Source organism: Rhizophagus irregularis, chromosome 23 (genome assembly GCF_026210795.1).
Source record: "Rhizophagus irregularis chromosome 23, complete sequence".
Classification (NCBI taxonomy): domain Eukaryota; kingdom Fungi; phylum Glomeromycota; class Glomeromycetes; order Glomerales; family Glomeraceae; genus Rhizophagus; species Rhizophagus irregularis.
In genome coordinates, this window is record NC_089451.1 from 61,386 (window position 1) to 83,982 (window position 22,597).

At 28.3% G+C, this 22,597-nt stretch overlaps 10 protein-coding genes across 10 annotated transcripts; 2 read left to right on the forward strand and 8 right to left on the reverse strand.

The window, feature by feature from the left end:
• Positions 1 to 5,004: 5,004 nt before the first annotated feature.
• Positions 5,005 to 5,814, reverse strand: OCT59_014981 (uncharacterized protein; the record flags this gene model as incomplete). The annotated part of the gene is made up of 1 exon (XM_066139688.1): positions 5,005 to 5,814. One exon carries the CDS (start codon positions 5,812 to 5,814, stop codon positions 5,005 to 5,007), a length of 810 nt encoding a protein of 269 aa, XP_066002541.1.
• A 1,396-nt stretch (positions 5,815 to 7,210) lies between these two features.
• OCT59_014982 (uncharacterized protein) lies at positions 7,211 to 7,726 on the reverse strand (the record flags this gene model as incomplete). The annotated part of the gene is made up of 2 exons (XM_066139689.1): positions 7,211 to 7,481; positions 7,551 to 7,726. The coding sequence occupies 2 exons, from the start codon at positions 7,724 to 7,726 to the stop codon at positions 7,211 to 7,213; spliced, it is 447 nt and encodes a 148-aa protein (XP_066002542.1).
• Positions 7,727 to 8,139: 413 nt separating this feature from the next.
• Positions 8,140 to 8,849, reverse strand: OCT59_014983 (uncharacterized protein; the record flags this gene model as incomplete). Its single annotated transcript, XM_066139690.1, has 2 exons — positions 8,140 to 8,633; positions 8,705 to 8,849. The coding sequence occupies 2 exons, from the start codon at positions 8,847 to 8,849 to the stop codon at positions 8,140 to 8,142; spliced, it is 639 nt and encodes a 212-aa protein (XP_066002543.1).
• Positions 8,850 to 10,356: 1,507 nt separating this feature from the next.
• On the reverse strand, positions 10,357 to 10,752 carry OCT59_014984 (uncharacterized protein; the record flags this gene model as incomplete). The annotated part of the gene is made up of 1 exon (XM_025327215.1): positions 10,357 to 10,752. The coding sequence occupies one exon, from the start codon at positions 10,750 to 10,752 to the stop codon at positions 10,357 to 10,359; it is 396 nt and encodes a 131-aa protein (XP_025172397.1).
• A 1,692-nt stretch (positions 10,753 to 12,444) lies between these two features.
• Positions 12,445 to 13,373, forward strand: OCT59_014985 (uncharacterized protein; the record flags this gene model as incomplete). Its single annotated transcript, XM_025327216.2, has 4 exons — positions 12,445 to 12,598; positions 12,673 to 12,873; positions 12,949 to 13,020; positions 13,108 to 13,373. 4 exons carry the CDS (start codon positions 12,445 to 12,447, stop codon positions 13,371 to 13,373), a joined length of 693 nt encoding a protein of 230 aa, XP_025172398.2.
• Positions 13,374 to 14,207: 834 nt separating this feature from the next.
• Positions 14,208 to 14,420, reverse strand: OCT59_014986 (uncharacterized protein; the record flags this gene model as incomplete). The annotated part of the gene is made up of 1 exon (XM_066139691.1): positions 14,208 to 14,420. The coding sequence occupies one exon, from the start codon at positions 14,418 to 14,420 to the stop codon at positions 14,208 to 14,210; it is 213 nt and encodes a 70-aa protein (XP_066002544.1).
• Positions 14,421 to 14,852: 432 nt separating this feature from the next.
• Positions 14,853 to 15,364, reverse strand: OCT59_014987 (uncharacterized protein; the record flags this gene model as incomplete). The annotated part of the gene is made up of 2 exons (XM_066139692.1): positions 14,853 to 15,097; positions 15,160 to 15,364. 2 exons carry the CDS (start codon positions 15,362 to 15,364, stop codon positions 14,853 to 14,855), a joined length of 450 nt encoding a protein of 149 aa, XP_066002545.1.
• A 71-nt stretch (positions 15,365 to 15,435) lies between these two features.
• On the reverse strand, positions 15,436 to 15,880 carry OCT59_014988 (uncharacterized protein; the record flags this gene model as incomplete). Its single annotated transcript, XM_066139693.1, has 2 exons — positions 15,436 to 15,697; positions 15,765 to 15,880. The coding sequence occupies 2 exons, from the start codon at positions 15,878 to 15,880 to the stop codon at positions 15,436 to 15,438; spliced, it is 378 nt and encodes a 125-aa protein (XP_066002546.1).
• Positions 15,881 to 19,794: 3,914 nt separating this feature from the next.
• On the reverse strand, positions 19,795 to 21,190 carry OCT59_014989 (uncharacterized protein; the record flags this gene model as incomplete). Its single annotated transcript, XM_025332403.2, has 1 exon — positions 19,795 to 21,190. The coding sequence occupies one exon, from the start codon at positions 21,188 to 21,190 to the stop codon at positions 19,847 to 19,849; it is 1,344 nt and encodes a 447-aa protein (XP_025172400.1). The 3' UTR covers positions 19,795 to 19,846.
• A 127-nt stretch (positions 21,191 to 21,317) lies between these two features.
• Positions 21,318 to 22,592, forward strand: OCT59_014990 (uncharacterized protein). The gene is made up of 5 exons (XM_025319992.2): positions 21,318 to 21,400; positions 21,485 to 21,518; positions 21,608 to 21,739; positions 21,806 to 22,036; positions 22,149 to 22,592. The coding sequence occupies exons 1-5, from the start codon at positions 21,366 to 21,368 to the stop codon at positions 22,356 to 22,358; spliced, it is 642 nt and encodes a 213-aa protein (XP_025172401.1). The 5' UTR covers positions 21,318 to 21,365; the 3' UTR covers positions 22,359 to 22,592.
• The last annotated feature ends 5 nt before the right edge of the window (positions 22,593 to 22,597 follow it).

A 22,597-nucleotide genomic window follows, 5' to 3' on the forward strand; every position in this document is an offset into this window, starting at 1 on the left:
AATTTAACTAAATTCACCACAATTTACACTTCGTTTGCATAACATTACTAAAAATTTGCCTAAAATTTCCCACAATTTAATGATAATTTACTGAAAAATTTCTCAACATTTGAATTAGAAATTCTGTAGGAATTCCGCCATTTTGACAAAATTTGCCAAATTGTAAGTCCTCCATTATCCCAAAATTGTAACACAATTTACCTCAATTTACCGGGATAATTCTCAATTTGCCAGAAAAATTCCAGGCAAATTTTGCGACAATGACATCTGTTCGACCTGTGTAGTCAACCTCCTGATAACTTGTATATATTAAATAACGGGGATAGCGGTAAATTTTTTGATTTTAATTTTTTTTTAAAAAAAAATTTTGAGGATGAATATAACTGGATACTTTGCTGTGTAACATCTTTATACAGAAACAAACATGACAATCATTTAAAGTAACAATTTAAACATTAATATTTACTATTACAGTTGATTTGTCACATCGGTACTTATTATTTGATAAATTGGATTTTGAGTTTTTATATAATCAACGAAAACTTCATGAGGCATATAGTTCAAAACCTCTTGAGCAAAAATTCAAAATTGTTGGAGCAAGTTCAAGAATAACAGAAGAAGTAAGTTCAATTCAGCCAAATAAAGCCAGTCATATTGTTGCTTATTTCACCAAAAATGAAAATCCAGAACAAAGATTTGTAACCCAAAGGGAGAAGCGATGGAAAGATAATCGAAAAAATATTGCTATAATATTAGCACAGTTACATGCTCAAGAATTGGCTAAATCTAAAAAAGAAAAAAAATCAAATAAAAGAAACGCTCAAGAAGGTTTGATTGAAAGTAAGTTTTATAATAGTCATGTTTCTAAAAAAAAATTTATTTTAATCTTTATTAATTTTTTTTTTAAAAAAAAAATAGTTCCAAATATTGAAACTGCTAATATATGTACAAATTTTCCATTAGAGATAGGAGATTATGTATTTGTTCGATATGATTTACAGATGTGCGTTGGACGAGTTGAAGCTTTGTATTTTGAGGCATACAATCACCATTGTTATACTCGTGAAGCCATTAAAGACCTTAACGATATTTCATATATTTCGCTACATGTATTTATGCCTTTATATTTGGAATTATTTACTGATAAGATTAAGGAAGGTTGTTATATCCTTACACATCAAATTCCTTCAAATATTGTATATCATATTAAACAGGATGGGGTAGTAGTTGAGGGAAATTTTCTAAGATTAGTTGGCAATGAAAAGCGATACTATTTTAATTATTTTGAACGAGAAGATATTATTGAAAAAATGTTAAAATAAGTGATTTTATTAAATAATGAATCGTTATAATAAATCATGTGACATTAAAGTTAGAAATTTGATTTGCGTATTTTTGCCAATTTTTAAATGTCAAGTGCTAAGAATGCGTACCACTCTTATAAAAAACCCTTGCGTACAGCTAATAGTAAAATTTTTGATCATCACCTGACCCCTATATGTATATTTCTGAGTCCTGTTGGGCTTATAAAAAGACAAAAAATATTGTTAACAATGTTGTTATAGATTTAACAACAACATAATTTGGATCATTTAACTTTAATTTTTTATATATTTATTTTTATTTTTAATTCTATATTTACTTTATTTTAGTTTATTTGTTACTTTTTACTATTAATTTTTACTTTTATTTTAAATTTTATTTTAAATTGCATGTTTATTTTTTCTTTTTCTATTTTATTATTATTTTTATTTATATTTTATTTGTATTTTATTAATGTTGTTATTTTCTTTATTTGTTTTGCTATTATTTATATTTTGATGATCGCATCCTATTGGGTGAATATAGCTTATGATAATTTGTTTATATGGTATATGAACTTAATATCAATAAAGTATATATAAATCATTAAAAAAATATATATATATATATATTATAATATATAATCAACTTTTTACACTTACATTTTTAAAATAATTTTAAATGCATATATAGCAATCTTTATAAGGAGCTAATAATAACTGGACCAGATTTTTAACAAATATATATAATACATTTATATCAAACCTAATGAATATATTCAATAATACAACTTGAAATCTTTTATGTTTTTTGTGTTACTTTATAATTTAAGATGCTAGAAATTATCATACAGGCAATCCACTAAGAAAAGCTATTTAAATTTGTTTATTTTACAAATTCAATGTTCTTTTAAAAAATTTTATAAACAATGTATGGTCTGGTGCAAAAAGATTTGTACATCAAAAAAAATGGCAATAAAAAATTTTTTAATAAATTAAATTTCATTTTTTTTTATATAAATCTTATTAGTATATATTCAGAAATATTATAATATCATTATTACACCAAATTGTGCATCATTATCAGATTTACTATAATTATTAAATTTTTTATTAATTAGGCCACTCCAACTCAATTCTATGTTTAACATAACCCCCCTCTTTTTCGAAATTTTACATAAAATATTATACATTATAAAACAGCTAATAAAATCACAGTATTTTTTGTTACGTAATATTTAATCAATGCAAATCTATCGTGTAAAAATAAAATATAACAGATAATGTAAATCCTACTACTTAAATAAAATTTGAAATGCAAAATCTACTGCTTAAGTATTATACCATATGTTTTTATAAATATTCCGATGATTTTTACATGTTAGATAATGATGTTTTATGGTACAGTCAACTCTCTTTATAGTCACACATTTGGGATAGTCCATATTTGGTGATTATAAAGAGATGTGACTATATAAAAATTTCTTATATTAGTATATCATAATTCTGGCTAAAAATTAACATAATTTTGGCCAAAATTATACTTAAAACTTTATTGTATCATAACTCCGCCAATATTAATCGTAGATAAATAATCATACTGCCATTTGATTCATCTCAATGAGACGGTTCTAATGGTATAAAATACATCAAAACCCAATCACTAGATTAATTTCCAAAATTAAAAAAATATTAATGGTTTTGTGTAATAACTTTGTCAATATTGATCCTAGAAAGACGATCTTACTACCATTCGATTCGTCTTGATGCGACGAATCTAATGATATAAAATACATCGAAATCCAATCACTAGATCAATTTCTGAAATTAAAAAATATTAAATGGTTTTTAAGTAGTAACTCCGTTAATATCAATCGCAGAGAAATGAGCTTACCACCATTCAATTCGTCTTGATGAGACAATTCCAACGAGCTATTAATCGTCTTTTTACAATTACTAGGTACTGAAAAATTTAGCAAAATGTTAAATGGCACAGTAAACGTAAATCAAGAATATAATAATGCTGATGCTTAACATTTTGTTAAATAACTCATCAGCCAGTGATCGTAAAGGGATAAAACTACTACCATTCGATTCGTCTCAGTGAGACGATTCTAACAAGCTATGGTACATCTTTGTATGATTATTAGATGCCAAGTTATTTAATATATTCTTTATATAACTGTGATTATAAATGGTTCTTTTTAATATAAGGTTTTCGAGGATAGGTGTGATAGTGACTATAGATAGATTATGACTATATAGGATAGATTTTAATAATAAAGTGTTTTGAACATTCAACTGGTGTGACTTAGTGACTATATAGTAGAATGTGACTATAATGGAAGTGACTATAGAGGGGCAAATATAAATCTTGATTCAAATGCCATGATTCATGCATGAATTTTAACCTATTGAAATATGCAACTATATGCAAGTTGATGCACCCCCTTTTTTGTATTAATCTTGACCCAGACGCGTGATATTTGAGTGTAATATTTATAATATTTTAATATTTTGTAATATGATATACTGATATCTAATAAACAATTTTTTTTTTGTTTATAAAAATGAAAAAACACCCAGATTTTCTTTTAAGTATTAATACTGTACGAAAAAAAAATGTAGTTTTATTTTATAAAATAATAAAATATGTTTATTTTTTCAATATTTGCAGTTTTTAACTTTTGAATTCTAAATTGTGGTGCAAAATATTAGATTCTTTACTTTATTATTGGTAATTATAACAAATAATATTCAAAGCTGTTTGTTTTCCCATTTGAACTTGGATTAATATTAACATTTGTAAATGAATTACTACTCAAGGCAGTGTTGTACATTTTTGATGACTGCAGCTTTTTTGGTTATCCTAAACATGTCCACGCTCTGTCTGTACTCTTCTGTAACTTAAAAAACTCTACAAAAATTATGTATATTTATGCATAATTGGATGTTAAATATTTTTGCTAAGTATCGAACAAGGTTATCATAGTAAAATTTTGAGGAGTTATCATTTCTTTTTTGTATAATATGTTCTGAACATTGTCCTGTGATAACATTGACTCAAGGTATAGTTATTTGAAGGAGTAACAAACTGCTGTTTTTATCCATTAGGCAAATGTAAATTTAACAAATTCTATTCTTCACGAAAGTGTGAATTTATAGGCAATGAATAAGGAGTTACTTACATACTTGGCAAATATTCATAATTAAAGGGTGAAGGATGAATACTAGTAAAAGAGTGTGTAGAGTGTGCGTAAGAATAAGGTGTACACTCCCGCGTCAAAAGTTTAGGACCACCCAGTAAATTTTTAAAAAATTGGTTTTTTTAATAAACCAACATATTTTTAAGCTATAAAAAATCATTTATAATTACTTTAATGGATAAAGAACAATTATTTATTATTAGGCGAGACAAAGTTAAAAATTCAGTTCTCATATCCCGCCCGCGTCAATAAAGTGACACTCCGAACTTTTAATTTTTTTTATGATAACCAATCAAATTTAACTCACGTGAATATACTAATAAAATTGAAAATTAAAACTTTTTTAAAACTGTTTTTAAATTTAAGCTTAAAATATTAAATGTTTTATCAAAATGTTTAATATACATGCTGCGCTGCTAAACGTGAAATCAAAAAAAAATAAAAAATTGTCTAAATCAAATCTTTGTACGCTTTCCCTTATCTTTACCACCCTGTTTTCACTTTAGACGTTTCTTTGAAATGGCAGTATTATCACTGCAACTACTGCAATGTAGGAATTTGTCTTCTGCTGTTTCGTTAATATCTAAGCTTCCACACTCAATGCAAACATCCGGATAGATTCCAGCTGAATAATATGGTTTTTTAATCTGTGACGTACAAGACCAAGAATCATTAACAAAAACTCTTGAAAAAAGTTCACGAATAGAATCCTTTATATTGTTATCAGATTCATTCTCATCATCTGAGTTTTCAGATTCGTCTTCATTACAATCATCCCCCTCATCCAAATTTTCTATTTCATCGTGTTGCTTTGATGGTACGGGTGTGGTTATTGCCAAATCGCATGTATTATGAAATAACATGCTGCAGGTATAGAAGATTGTGTCTAAGAAACTTTGTAGCCTTGTCCTATCCTTTTTGGACAATTTTCTGGCGCTGAATAATAGACGTGGTTTCTCACACTCAGCACAATTTACAACAACACCAACATTTTTTGCACGTATAGCAGAAGGGCAAAAGGGCATACTATGTTTCACTTTTGTAGTTATCATATTTTCTTTTTTTTTTGCTTTAGCATCCCTAAACGAAGGTCTATGATCTTCTGTTGTTGGTGTACCATATAGCTTTTCAAATGATATGTAATGCGAGTCTTCACCAGGTACTGGATCTGAAAAATGATGCAATTGTTCAAAATCTTCTGTTGAACAACGAATAGGACTGCAAATAGTACAAGTTGATTCACCACATTTCTTGATTGAAAAAAAGTAATGCCTTGACTTATAACAGTGCTCTAAGAATTCTTGCATATATTCCTATAACAAAGTTACATTAATGAAAGTTTTTTTACGCAAAAATTAATCAATTTTATTTACCTTTCATTTTATATGTTCTGCAGTACGATCTTCATGAGTAACACTATCATCTACAATCTGAATTGTTTCCCAAAATCTTTCTATTTCCGTTTCTGATGCTGCTGGAAATTTTTGAAAGGCTCACCTTTAAGAGCTTGACGACTAAACACATCACGAATCAAATGAATTGGAGCTTGAAGGCTTGTAATTAGATCTTCCTTCAGGTTAGGATTCTCCTCTGCAATTTTGCGGATTTCATTCATTGTACCACACTTACTCATTAGATTTTCAGACTGATCATTCATTTTAGCTCACATCAAACCAACACTTTGAAGTCCTAGATTCAGGATTGACATGATGCGCTCAACAGGATTTTTCCATGAATGTTGTGGTGGAGTTCGGACTGCAACAAGATAATCAAGATCTAATGCAAGAAAAAGACAAATATACAAGAGTTGGACTCGGGTATATGTACAATGATGGTCTGGACCACCATCCGTATAGAGACATAACACAGGCTTGTTATAAAGATTTTCATCAAGTAGTATATTAAACAATTCTGTTGCATGTCGGAGAGGTGAGGAAGGTTGAAAAATTGGATCCTTTAATCTAATGCGTACTTTTCCCACATAGAAATCACCATTGATCGATTCTGGAATGTCACATATCATCACTACACTTGGTATAATTCCCGTTTTTGTAAAATCATAATCGGCTACTGTGAATGTGGTGTCTTTACTAACAACTACTTTCTTTCCCCTCTCTATTGCAGCAACAGGAAATCCAGGTTCACCAACTTTGCAATGATGCTTATCATCTAGAAAAATCATATTTGTGATCTCACGGAATTTCACTGCAAATTCCTTCTCATATCGAAATAATGCTAATGCATAATGGGCATCTTGATGATTAGCTTGTAGTTGTCGTGTCTGAACCATAAATTTTAGAGGTAAATGACCGGTAAATTATAGGCTACTAAGCCATGTTGGATTCTTTGGCCAAAATTGTAATCGTAACCATTGTGCACTAGGAATCAATATTTTAGATGAACACTCATGTTTAATTTGGTGCAAAAGGTCATTCACTGAGATTGCAGTTGCAAGATGTATGACTGTGTCATGCCTGCGTTCATCTACAGCAGTTACAGTGTCTGCTGCTTTTCCTGCAAGAAACTGAGCTGTAATTTTCCAAAAATCATTATATTTGCCAGGCTGCCCATCGTTATGTTCACGTAAATCTATGGTAATCTCTGGTCTCCAAGTTCCAAAGCGAGTCTAACACGTTCATCAACTTTTGCTTCAATTGCATTCTCAGCCGCAGAAATGTCACCTGTTAGCATTCGGTAAATTGTTCAGAGTGCTGATGGTTTGGCCTTTGGGAGGAGAAGATCACATGTACGTAGATAGTTTATCCGCATTGCTCTTGTGTAATAATGAGGTGCATTAGCCTGCAATTCCATTACAATCCGTGTGTTTTCTTGAATTATCAAGTCTTCATTAACATGTTCATCAACTTTCCAGATTGAAATTGCATTAAAAGCATTATTTCCAGAACTAAATCGATATTCTCCAATTTTGAAAGAAAATGCGTGAGGTAAATCTTGAATGTAACGCATTCTTTGCCTACAATATGGATTTTGCATTAGAATTTTAAACCAGAAACAAAATTTAATATTTTTTTTTCATGCATACACAGAATCATTTGGCAAGTATTCTTCAATATCAACTGGTTTCCATGGTGGTAAATTGCTAAGCAACTGTTCAAGACGGTAATATTTGGTCTTATCGATAGGTGTAACCCAAATGTTACACTTGTGGATTTTGATCGTTATTGCTCGATTGATGAATCGTATGGGATTCTGATGCATGATTCACAGCAGTAACATTACGATGACATTGAAGATATCCAGTACAGGGACGATGATTTTATGTGATTGCATAATTTCACATAAAACGAATAATATATGCGATAATGCATAATTTAGTTTTATCACAGCATAATATCGCATAATTTATACCTCCTATATTAAAAACGCATATTCCGCAGTAAAATACCAGTTTTTTCTGAAGTTTCCGCCGTTATCAGAATTATTTTGTGATGTCATGGTTGTAATTTCCACGTGATTACAAAAATAAATTCACATTTTTATGAACGGATGAAGCATTTTTTCGAATAATATGCACATTTCGTCAAATAATATCACATAATGTGAAGTTTTTTTGAAAAAAATTAAATCGCATAATTTTGTTTTAGCACATAAATAATTTGTGTTTTATCACATCATAAAATCATCGTCCCTGATCCAGTATAATTCAAAATGGCAACAATGAAATTGTCAAATGCACCACGGAGCCAGTCAAAATTCGCCATTAGCATCCATGATGATGTAGCGCATGGAGCAAGAGATTGGCAATGTAAGTTTAATTCATTTGCATCAAAGAGTTTTCGGGAATGCTTATGCGATTCAGAATTTGTACGGTCAAAAAACTCAAGGAAAATATTAGGTATATGAAAACTACGTTCTTCAAGTTTCTTGTGACTATGCATATCAATATACCAAATTGCTTCAGTTAAGCTAACAATAAATTCCTTTCCTTGTGTATTAGCATATGATTGAGTAAACCATTCTCCACCATTATTGTGAATCCAATCAACAAGATCATTACGCAGTGTTTGCTTACGATTTCCTGATTGTGGGAATGTTGGCAAATACAATTTAGATTTGCGTGCATTTTGCATCAAGATCGCAAAGCCATTTTGTGATGCTGGAGTGGCTGTTGTAAATCAGTTTTGAGTCAGTAATGTATATATATTCCTACACCCTTCGTAAGTTCTATGATATTACAGTTAAGACCGGCTTGAGTTGCAGAAGCAGCTAGTGCCTCACTTAACTCGATACGTTCTATTTCTTTAGAACTTGTCATAGCAATATTGCATTCAGGAGATATTTCTTTATTAACAAGCTTCATAAAAAAATCTTTTAATGACATTTCATAGGGAAGAGGATGGATATACTAGCCATGGAGTACTCGTGACCCTTTAGAGATGCGAATATTTGCAAATGGCATATTCAAGAAAAAAATGAATTCATACAAGGTTGAAGAAAGTATATCTTAACGTGTTTTTTAAAATTTTCCATTTATGCAATTTTCTATAAGGGGCGCAGTCAAAAAAGGAAACCAGAACGATTGTTTAATTTCTAATATCATAATACATGCAAGATGCATATTTGCTTTATAAATTCGTTTGAGTATTTTTTTTTTCGCCAAAGATCTTTATGACTTATATATTTAAAAAATAATTCCCACGCTTAATTCGTATTGTATTTATTAAATTGTTCATGAAAATCGAACTAAAAACTTGAATTAACTTGATATGTAAATCAATACATAATAAATACATAATACAATTTACAATAAATCTCGAATTTTATTGGTTTAAAATTTTTTGTTCTATAAAATTAAAATCCGCGCGCCCGCATCAAATTGAGGCAAATTTTGATATGAGAACCGAATTTTTAACTTTATATCGCCTTACTTAAAAATAATGAAAATAAATTATCAGTAATTTAGTATCAAACACTATCGCACAGTCACGTGACTAATGTTTACATCACGTAATGTATCGAAAAAGAAAAAAAATTCGTATTGAATAAATTATAAAAAAAATTTTTTTATTAAACCTTTTGTTATATATAATAAAAAAAAAATAATTTCTGACCCATAACTTCACAAAACTATAAATTAAAATAATGCTAAAGTTTTTTAATAAAAAATGCTTAATTTTTAATGAAAATGTAAATAAAAAAAATTAATTTACAAAACTTACTATATAAAAATATAATAAAAACATTCCTCAGTATCTTGTGGGATACCCATGAGCTTTTAAGACTACATTAATTTTACGAATCATGCTTTCCACAAGCTTTTGGTAAACTTCACTCGGAATTTCTAACCAACATTCTTGAAGAAGTGCCTCCAATTCTGCTAAATTTTTAGGATTATTTTGCTTTGCTCGTATGCGCCTCTCGAGCTCATCCCACAAATGTTCAATAGGGTTAAGGTCAGGACTTTACCCTGGCCATGGTAGCAAATTTATTTCACTTTCTTCTATAAAATTTCACGTCTTTGCACTAGTGTGAATTGGTGTATTGTCTTGTTGAAACAGATAGTCCCAATTTTCTTCTTCAAAACTTTCTAAAAATGGTATCACGTGATACCTAAGTATCTCTTCTATGTACCTTTGACTATTAATTCGACCATCAATCTTCACCAAGGGATCCAATCCAAACTATGAAAAACACCTCCACATCATAACTCCACCTCCACCATGTTTCACTATTGGAATGAGGCAATTAATATCATATTTTTCTTTTGTAAGATGACAAACCCGAATTTTTCCATCATTTTGAAACATGTTGAATTGAGATTCATCACTTCACACTACTTTCTTCCAATCATCTATAGTCCATAAACGTCTTTCATGAGCCCAATTTAATCATATTTTTCGATTACGTTCACTAACACTGAGTTTTCTCAGTGCTGTACAGCTATTATAACCCATGCCATATAATGTTCGTTGCATAGTACTTCTGCCGACATCATTTCCAGTGGATGCAGTAAAAATTTCCCTTAAATTTTCTTCAGGTTTACGCCAGTTTTTGTTAATAATAGCCTTAAAATGACGTTTATCCCTTACAGTCAGCTTCTTTGGACAACTACTTCGAGGAGCAACAGTAATAGCACCTGTTTTATGATATTTTGTTATTATATTGTGGATAGTGGTTTTTTCATAGCCTGTTTTTTCTGAAATAGCTCTTTCAGTGTCACCAGCTTCATAATAATTGATAACCTTTCCACATTCGAAATCTGTTAGTTCTTTTGTTTTAACCATTATGTTTATTTTTTTTTTTAAACAAAAAAAAAGAGGCTAAAATTTTGTGTAATAAACATTACTAATCAACGTACGTCATAAATAGTTTTCCTTTAAGTTACACATGTACGTAATTATTACTGTTTAGGTATTAATTATGCAGATCTTAAAGGTGATCCTAAACTTTTGACGTGGGAGTGTAAATGATTGAGGAGTAAAAGATGATAATGTAAGAGGACTTTGCAACCTTTGCATGGGAAGATTAGAATAAATTTTATTTTGATAATATTCAGTAGGATTATTAATATGTTGTTCTTTTGTTTGTTCCTAAATCAATGTAAATTTCGTTAATATGGCAATAAATTAAAGATGTGTTCGCAATACAATACCCTAATTGCGGATTAATTACGATTTGCGATATTGCAGAATATTGCAGATTTTGAAGAATAATTATTCGCAAATCTGCAATTGCAAATAATCCACAAATCTGCAAATAATCTGCAAATAATTCGCAAATCTGCAAATAATCTGAAATATACACGCTGCCATAACTAAAGCTTCATGTCAAAAATAAAAAGTTTTGATGTCAAAGTATATCAATACCAAAAAAGCCGAAATTGTTAAAAATTATGATTGACTGTAGATCATCTTTACATGATCATTTTTTTTTGTAAAATATTCTCACCAAAGCAAAAAAAAATTTTCTTACCAGAATACGGAAATATTATTTCCAAAATCTAATTAAAATAATAATAATATATCAGATTATTCAGCCATAATCAATACATTATTTTAACAATTATATATATCATTATATCAAACTCATTCTATCAAATGTATTACAATATACAATTATGTATCAAAATAATCACGTTATCAAATGTTATTATTTGATCAATCAAATAAATATCAGTTTTTACAGTTTTTAGTATCCAAATTGCTTTCTTCCCTCTTCATTTTAAAAATAAAAAATAAAGTATCAGCTTTTAAAATATTGAATAAATATATTAGAAATGTTAAAAACACCCTATTCAGTTCTCAATTCAAAAATTCGCAGAAAAAAGTTTATTTACCTGACGATGATGAAAGCTTAATTTCAACAGTACTTTTTCTTGTTTGGACAAAGACGAATGAAAAAATTGATTCGTGTACTTTCGAGCAAAATAGAGTAAGAATGTCATATAAAAAAAATGAAGGTCATATATATTTTGATCTGAAGGAATCATTGTTAAATTTTACATTTATCAATAAGGTATATGATAATTTTGTCCTCTTCCCCTTTATTTTGTTTCTGTCCATTTTTCAGTTTTAGACACTTTTTTTTCGTCTGGACAACTTTGTCCACTTTTTTTTTTCGTCTTTATCCGCTTTTTTTTGTCTGAATAACTTTGTCCACTTTTTTTTTATTTTTGCCGCTTTTTTTTTGTCTCTGGACAATCCACCTTTTTTTCGTCTTTTTTTTTGTTCCTGGACAACTGTAATTTTATTTTTATTTTTATTTTTATTTTTTCAGGATAATCTGGCTGAACTTTAGCATTACAAGTCTCTATATGAATCATATAAAAGTAAATACGAATTAGTTTTGAATCATAATGTTAGATTAGAGGTAAAGTATAAAAATGATATTAATTTTTAATTTATAAAATTTATATTTTACCTTTCTTTGTTAATTTCTAATAATAGAATAAATTGCAAAAGTACTCTACTCCAGTAATGGCAGAAAATACGTGTTCAAGTGACATAACTGGTACAGCTGATACTGATTCTAATGTTGATGAATCCTTAAAACAATTGTTAAATTATTCAACACCCAAACATTTCCCTTTGAATCTTCAACATCAATTCCTCGCTCATCATTATATTGCGAGTCTAATAACTTGGAACTTGCTCGCGTTATAAACTGTGATTTGGCAATGAACAATCTCACAACTTTTGATACAGCAGAAAATATTTGGGCAAATTTAAATTTGCGATGTATTGAAAAATTTGGTAACCAGAATTACATAAAAAATAATATTACTATTTCAAATATAACATGGGCCAGTATGACATTGCCAGCTTATCACAGCTGGAATACGATGAAAGATTATTTTTATTATATTGATAACTGGAATTACTGGATGACAAAAATTAATAATTTCTGTAAGTCATATTTGTCAATTATAGAATTATTCTTGATTACAAAACTTTATAATAATTTACATCTTAATTTTATAGGTAATAATAATTCTCAGACTGCTAATATTGCAAATTCAGACTCTATAATAGGAGAATTAAGCTATCATAAAAGTACTGAATTGAATTCACCTCTACAAGTGCCATAAGTAATTAATGAAAGTGACAAATTGAATTCACTTTCGCAATCGCTACCGGTAGCTAATGAAAGTGTCGAATCGAATTCCCCTTCACAAGTGTTACCTGCTGTAGCTAATAAAAGTGATAAACTGAACGTGCCACCAGTAGCTAATAAAAATAATGAATTGAATTCACCTCCACAAGTGTTACCGATAGCTAATAAAAGCACTGATAATGAAAGTATCAAATTGAATTCATCTATACAAGCTCCACCGGTAGTAGTACCAGAAAAAGTATCAGTAGACAGCAAGATCACCCACATTGAAATTGGCAGAAAAAGTATTTAGTGCAAAAGTGTTTATAGTAGTAGAAACACAAACTTCAAAAATGAAAATGCTGGTGAAATCACAAGCATTAGTTTCAAAAGTGTTAGAAGCACTGGTCAGAATAGTCCATTTTGGCAAAATTTTAAATTGCCGAATATTGGACGAAATTCGGTCTGACCTTAGCTGATCAATACCAAAAAAATTGGCAACAATTTTATAGACGATTTGCACCGTAATGCCTGCCACTCGCAATTAGAAATTGGCAAAGTTTCGGAATTAGTTGAAAAAAATTGGCTGTACATATCAATAAAATTCGAATCTGCCATGCAAATGAAATTCATCATAAACAATTGACTATTTGTCTAAAAATTGATATTGATTTAAATTGCTGATTTGCAAAAATAAATAAAATCGACCATAATAATTTTGACGAAATTTAGCAAATTTAAGTTTTAAAACAGCAATTTTATTTTGATTGATTTACCAATTATTTTAATTAAATCAATTAATTCGCAAAAATTTCCTACAAAAATTTCCTACAAAAATAATACTAAAATAATACGAAAATAATAAAAATTTCCTACAACAATAATACAAAAATAATACAAAAATAATACTAAAATAATACTAAAATAATAAAAATTTCCTACGAAAATACTATTAAAATAATACGGAAATAACAAAAATAATATAAAAATTTTTTACGAAAATACTACTAAAATAATACAAAAATAACAAAAATAATATAAAAATTTCCTACGAAAATAATACTAAAATAATACAAAAATAATGAAAATAATACTAAATAATACTAAAATAATACTCAAATAATAAAAATTTCCTACGAAAATAAAATTAAAGTACAAATTTATACCATTTGTCTATTTCATCTTCCGTTTTCAGCAATTCTTCCACTCCAATTAGTTCTGATTCTTTCATTCCCATTAGTTCCAATTCTTCCATTGGTTCTGATTCTTCTATTCCTGTTAGTTCTGAATTTTCTATTACCTCTATTTTGTCCATCTTTGCTAACACTTTCACATCTTCCGCCATTATTAGATTCTCCATCATTTGAATCGGCGTTTCTGGCTCATAAAAGTCAGTATCAGCCAGCGTATTCTGCTCCACATAGGTCCAATTTGAAGCATTTTGTGGATGATGAGAGACGATATTATATATCTCATCATCATAATTTCACGTTCATATCAGTTATGCAGATTGAAGAGAGAAAGCGTGTTAGTCCAAGATATTTCGTAATAAATCTATTAATTATTATTAGAAAAAAAATCAATCCTATTATGAAAAAAATAAAACAAATAAAAAATAAAAAATCATTCGACTCATTGCTAAACTTTTCATCATATATTAATTCTAGTTCAATCAGAAAAGTTTTTAGAACCGTCTTTATTTCAGCCTAAATTGAATAAAATATTGGTTTAGTGAGCGTTAAAAGCATACATTAAAAAAGGATTTTTGGACGAACCCTAGCTTTTTCTTCATCTATTTCCATTTCATCTCCAGAATCGCGCACTGTATTTTTTCCTTTCCTACGCTTTGATAGTCATTGATCTTCTTCAAATTCGATATCTTGAAGGTCAAATGAACGTCGGTGACGCAAGCTGTCATTTTTCTGGCTAAGTATATTGTTATACAACGCAACTCGCCATTTGCATTATCGAGTTGCCGATTTAATTCGTCAATTCTTTCCCGTAAATAGGCATTTTCTTCTTGGAGATCAACCATTTCTAAAAAAACGTTAAAGTCAACCAGAACTCTAAAATGAATACAAAAATCAATTGTAGCTCACCATTTACATCTCTAGTCCAATTACTCCTATAGATTTCAGTACGAATAATTAGCATTAATTCTCTATGGTGGACATTACTCCTATAATAGGGTTCGGTGCGTACTGGCGTTAATTTCCTATGATGGATATTACTCCTATGAGGTACGGTACGTGTAAATGGAGTTGGTTCTCTTTGTACGGTTACATTACAAATTGGTAATAACATCCTGCTTTGTTGGTACAAGCTGGATGGTATCACTAAATGAAATGGCCCCTTATTTTCCAAAGTTTCTGGTATCAACGTTTGCTTTTGGAATTTGGTAGAGCCGGAAGCTGCAGATTCTTGCTATTTTTTCGCTTGCTTTTGGGTTCTGGTAGAGCCAAAAACTGTGGATTCTTGCTGTTTTGTCGCTTGCTTTTGGGTTCTGGTAGAGCCAGAAGCTGCAGATTCTTGATGTTTTGATGTTTACTTTTGAGTTCTGGTAGAGCCGAAAGCTGCGGATTCTTGCTGTTTTGTCGCTTGCTTTTGGGTTCTGGTAAAGCCGGAAGCTGCAGATTCCTGTTATTTCGACGTTTGCTTTTGGATTTTGGTAGAGCCAAAAGCTGCGGATTCTTGTTATTTCGACACTTGCTTTTGGGTTCTGGTAGAGCCAGAAGCTTTGGATTCCCGTTGTTTTGACATTTGCTTTTGGGTTTTGATAGAGCCAAAAGCTGTGGATTCTTGTTGTTTCGATATTGACATTTGTTTAGAAGAATCAGAACTTGCAGATTCTTGTGCTGAAATTTATTTGTGAGACTTTTAACAATTTTTTTTGACACTTTTTTTTCCAGATCGTTTCATTCTTTATAGTAGATTTTAATAAACAGAAGAATAGTAAAATTAGTAAATAAAGTAGAACTTTCTTTCAAAATGACGAAAAATATTGTTCAATTTATATAAAAGTTACGTTTGACGATCAATATAAAATGTATTGAGGTTTTATAAAAATTACAAGAATTGTTTATTGAAAAAATAAAATTATTTTTGCGAAAAAAATTTGATTGATGGAGCTTTATAAGCAGATTTTATAAAAATTATGAGAATTATTTATCAAAAAATAAAATTATTTTTGCGAAAAAAATTTGATTGATAGAGCTTTATAAAATTCAAAATTCAAAATAAGCTTCCTGGGAAAAAGTGTATTTGATAAAAATAAAACCAAAATTTGATTTAAAAGTTAATTGAAATTAGACTTTTATTACTTTATCAAATCAATTACTAACGGATCAAATTTAACTGAAATTTTCAAATTAAAAAAATTCTCATGATTGAAAATTTAATTAATCAAAATCTCGAAATTAAACTTTTATTAAATCAATTACTACTGGATCAAATTTAACCGAAATTTTCAAATTAAAAAAAAATTCTCATGATTGAAAATTTAATTAATCAAAATCTCAAAATTAAACTTTTATTAAATCAATAGTTACTAATGGATTAAATTTAACCGAAAATTTCAAATTAAAAAAAAAATTTCATAAAATTTTAATTTCAAGAGAAAAATTGACTTCATTTGTCAAAATTTCGTTAAATTTTAAAGTACATATTAATTATAACCAATTCTTTGTTGAATTTTATAAAACATGATTAGAAGAAGATCGATTAATCAAATTATGGGTTCAGAAAAGATAGCAAACCAACTATCTTCTAAAAGGTTTAGCAAAAAAAAAACTAAAGTCCCTTGTTATTGTGATAAATGTAATGGAAAACTGGTTATATTATGAACCAAAATACTTCATGAAGCGGCGGAAAACACAACTGACTCGAATCTTAATAGTAGTTTGACTTCATTGTTACTAATTAATCAAGAAGAGGATTCGACAATAACTTCGTTAGAAGAAAATCCAATAAATAAAGATATTTTGATATCTCCATGAAATGAAGAAATTTCGGTAATAACTCCTTTTGAAGAAGATTCAACAACAATTCCATTAAATGAAAAGGATAATTCAACAACTCCAGAATACAATGAAAATGAATATATTTTTTTACCTCGAAGCCATACAAGAAGCTACGCAAATCGCCCACAAATTATGCTCGAACATTCAGAAACAGAAGATTTGAGCAATTCTGATTATAAACAACATACTGATACTTCTTCTTCTTCTGATGGCAATGAGTCAGATGAGGAACTTTTGCCGATACTTTTGAAAATTATTCACCGCCAGATTTTAAATCATATCAAGAGGAAGAAAAAATGACAATCGATGATAAATTTTCATGGATTTTATTGTGGATAATGACCTTTCGAAAAAAGTTCAATCTCCCTGAAACAGCGACCGAATCTCAACTAAAATTCATGAAAATAATGTTAAAAGAAATCGGCAGAGATATTTACAATAGCTTTCCTGACTCTCTATATCTGGCAAGAATTCAACTTGGCTTGAAAGATCGTTTCCATAGTTTCGTGCCATGTCCGAAATGTCATAAATTATATAACAAGACAGACATGGACGAAATTCAAAAAAATGACAGTATCGGTATTATAAGATGCAGTCACGTCGAATTTCCAAATTTGGTGTCTCGAAAGATGAAATCATGTCAAACGGTCTTAGCTGAGAGAGAGGTTAAAAAGTCAGAATTAATATATCCGTTTGTACCGATTCATCAACAATTGGAAGTTCTATATTGTTGACCTCACTTTGAACGGTTACTTCAACATTGGTCAAATTGTCGATGATTTGATAACATACTGACTGATATATATAACGGTCAAATTTGGAAAACATTCAGAGAAACTGATAATGAAAATTCGGCCAAATTTTTCTGACCAGAAGTAGCCAATTTACATCTAGGACTAATGATAAACCTTAATTAGTTCCAGCCTTACGATAGTACATTTTATAGTATTGGAGTAATTTACACAGCTATTTGTAATTTACCCTGTGACATTCGGTTTAAGCATGAAAATTTGCTGGTTCTCGGTCTACTATCAGGACTGAACGAAGTAAGCTTGCACAAGATTAATCATTATATTGCACCTATTGTCAATAAATTAGAGTTACTATGGAGTGGAATAACTTTAAATCGAACATTTGAGTGCCAAAACAGAAAAAATATTCGTGCGGCTTTAATAAGTTTTCTCTTAAGTAAAGCCTTTTCAGACCTTAGTAAACTTTTATTCTTCAGGTTCTTACCTACTCGTTTCAACCTTTTATTTAACAAAATAATGCTTATTTGAGAAGTTTATATTAGGCTAACTTTTCCTACTTTTTTGACTTCAACCCCAGATGCAAGTTTGTATGAAAACTAAATATTATTTAAAGTACTCAAATACATGTAAATTTTTACAAGAAATCGAAATGCTTAGTGAGTAAAAGGTTAGTTTGATAATAAATGTTTTATTAAATCCATGATTTTTGTTTTTTTCTGTAGTTTGTCTGTATTAACATTGCAAAAATTACATGCATAAATTTAATTTTAATAGCATAAAAAGAATATTTGACATATATTACATACTGTAATCAAATAATAAATAAATATTTTTCAAATTTAAAAATCTTTTATATATTAAATAAAATGTAAAAGTTATCATTAATAAAAATTTTTCAATATGTATTCAATTTCAATAAAAATTGACTCACAAAGACTTTAAAACATTTTGAATTTATGTGCAAAATTTCAGTATATATTATTATGTGAAATGGAGTAAAAATTTACTGTTACACAAATTTCATAGTAAAAAAGTCCCTATGCCGATCTATGACATGACCGGTGTTTGATAAATAAAAATATTTAATTATCTGCAAAGTTGCAAAGTTTGCAGAACTTTGCAGAAATGCATAAAAAAATGACAAAAAAAAGCAGAGATCTGTGAATTTCATAGATTTTTGCAATTCTGCACCCCAAAAAATTTTTTGATGGCAGATTTCATACAAAATAGATGTATAACATCATAAAATATAAAAATAGGCCATTAACCCTTTTGTGCAATGAGAGATCATTAATAAATTTAGTTTAAATGTATCTTCACACTAAAAGAAAATAGACACAGGAAAAAAAAACAAAAAAGAGCCCCATATACAAAAACAAAAATAAAAAAAAGCAAAAGGTAAAAATAAGGAAACAGCTAGTATATTTTACAACAATTTTTTTTTAGTGATAAATTTTTTTCAAATCATTAAATGAAAAAAAATTATAATTTTTAATAAATTTCTTGTCTAAATTGCTAAGATTTTAAAGAATATATACAGTATATAATTTAGATCTAAATTTAAAATTTTAATATAACTTTATATATTTAAATTTAAATCATAACTATATATGTTATTTAAATTATTTTAGGATGGCATAATTATAATTTGGGATGCTGTAATTCTATATAATTTACTATGTAAAGTGCCAAAATAATTTGGATATTATAATTGAATTTGGGATTTTACTTATAATTATAACAGCCTAAAATAATTTGAACAATATGTATAAAATTATTATAAGTTCAAATTTTATTATAAATTATATAATTCTATATATTATAAATAATTTTTATCTAATAATTATATTGTATTAAATTATTAGATTTAATTGAAACAATGTTAAATTAAAATAAAAATAATATTCAAATAAATTTAAAATCTTAGTAACTTTACAAATTTATTTTGAAAATAATTTATTATTAAAAAATAAATAAAATTATTTATTTGAAAAAAAGAATTTTCTAAAAACTGATCAAATTTTAAAAACCCAGGTACATAAAGATAAAATTTGCTCTTCATTATCATTAAAATTTATAATATAATTTTCATAATTTTTAAGTAATTTCCATAAATCTTTTACTAAAGAATTTTTATATTTTTCAATAAATCTTATAATTCTTTGCTTATAATCAATATTATTAAAAGTATATATAATTAATTTCATATTATTATTAGTATTAATCTGAGAAGCTGCAATCCATTGAATAACAAATTTAATATCTTTATCACCACCAAAAGTACCACATCCCCAAAATCCAATACCAATATCTTTAATATTTTTGAAATTTTGATTCCAAGAAAATCCACAATAGGCTTTATTTAATTCTCTAATTAATGAATTATCTTGTAATTGTAATATTAAAGAATTTTTTAATGAATCAATATGGTCAAATTCAGATGCATCCATAGCAATAATGCATCTTACTTTTTGATTTGATAATTTCCACCAATTTTCAATTTCATGTTTATATTTAACCTTAAATGGACCATATCCTGAATGTTGTATTACCTTTTTAACATTTTTAATTAATATAGTTTCTTTATTTGACATTGAATTACAAAATAATGTAAGAACACATAATTCTGGTGAACAACCAAATAATATTTCTTCTGCTGTACCAGACTTTCCAAATCCAATTAATTTATTTGATGGATCAATTTCAATCTCATCAAATTTACCAGGAATATCGGAAGTATTTGTTTTAATCGAATTTATTAAAGAAATATTGGAATTTGCCCATATCGGAATCATTTCGTCACTTAATGATTTATGACAAATTACCATCTCATCATTCATATCAACTTCGTAATTATTTGTTATTATCCTATTAAAATAAATCATTAATACTTTTAAATAAAGTTTGGCGGAAGGTAATTCACTTGAATTCCATTCTTTAAATGATCCCAGATGGGTTTTCTTATCTGACATAGTACATAAGAACATGTGTGATAACAAACAAATAATTTTTCTTCGTGTTAAAAATATTTTTTCAAATCCTTCCGTTTTTTCATGAGTATCATTTGAAATTATTTTACCACAAGGAAAATGTTTAGGTAATTCTAATGCTATATTAACCAATTCAGGAAATACTATTTCTTCATAATGTTTTTGATCTAATTTAGGTAAATTCTCATTATTTTCGCTGAATAAAGTTAAAAGAGATGATTCCGATGTATAATCTATTGAAGAAAAAAATATAATCAATTTCTTGATATCATTAAATGATTTACACGGACGAGATAACATCGAGAATGTTATTTCCCAATTATCAGGATCGTAATTTGGAAGGTCGATTGATGAAAAAAATGCTTCCATTACAATTAAAGCTCAAGATTGAAGCCAGAATTATGTTGTGGCGCTCGGAAAAACTTTGACCCTGCTGTGCTGCGGCGCTGCGCCGGATGTTTATTAAATTTGTACATTCTCTGACATTTTCGTTTTTAGATTTTTACTTTCTATATCATAAGATTTATTTCAAAGTTTGAATACTATGTTGTCTAAGTGTTGTTTCTGTATTGGTCTTAGGTAAAGCAATTTCTAAAGTTTTTATAATAAGTTAAAATAACGTTATTTACATGTACTTAAAAATATTTTTTTTATAAAATTTAGGACTGCTACTCTTATATTAGCCTCTCTTGGGACTGTAAGTATTCGTTGAAAGTTATATTTATTAAGTAGTTTATCTTGATTAACATACTGTTTTATATTTGTTTATTTCATTTTATTTCACAGTTATCTTATTTATCCAATGCGTATCATTTATCGATCTTGGCGGGTAACTTTGGATTCTTTTACAGTGTTTTATCTACATACTATTTAGCTGCTACTTTCGCCTGTATTGCAGGTATCGCAGGTGTATTAAAGGTAAGCATTCTTAACTATGTTTATTACATATTTATTTAATGTACTAAATAAAAACTTTGAATTTAGAATAATGCTAAATATGTTAGAATTTTTGCCACATTCTATTGGTGGCAACTTATGTTAGGGTTCACAATTTCAATCGTATTTTCAGTTGTAGCATTTTATTTTAATAAAGATGTTTGTGAACAATTAATTGAAGAACCTGATATTGATATGGATATGGGAACTTGTGTGAATTGGTATATTAAAACCGTTTCAACTATGGTCGTTATGCTTGCAATAAGCTGTATAATTGATGTGAGTAATTGAGTAATTTTAATAAACAAAAATAAATACTTTTGGTTTTTTTATGGTGATTATAAATTCATTCACTTATCTGACAACTATTTTTTTTATGAATAATTCATAGCTTCATTTTTGTATGGCAGTTTGGGCTTATTATCAAAGACTTAAGGTTGAAAAACAATATGGTGATATTGAAGGATCAAGTTATATTGTATATTATACTCCTGTTCCTGCTTACACCGTTGTTCCTCCACCTGCTTATGATTCCGTTCCTTCTGTTGATTCAAAAGCTGCTGCTTCAAATATTCAAAACCCAACCGATAATAAGCAATAAACTTCTTGATAATTCTCCTAGTTCTTTATTAGTTCTTAGCTCTTTATTAGTACTTTCCTTTTAGAATATGTTTTAATTGTTTAAGTTTCCTTTTTCTCTTTTTTATTTTTTTTTCTCTTCTTGTATTCTTTATACTCGTCGCGTTAACTACGTGAAAATATAATATTTTATTAAATAAATAAATCATTTGTGTCCTTTTTTTCGCGTTGTTTATCGTTAAATGTGAACAAGGATAAAAA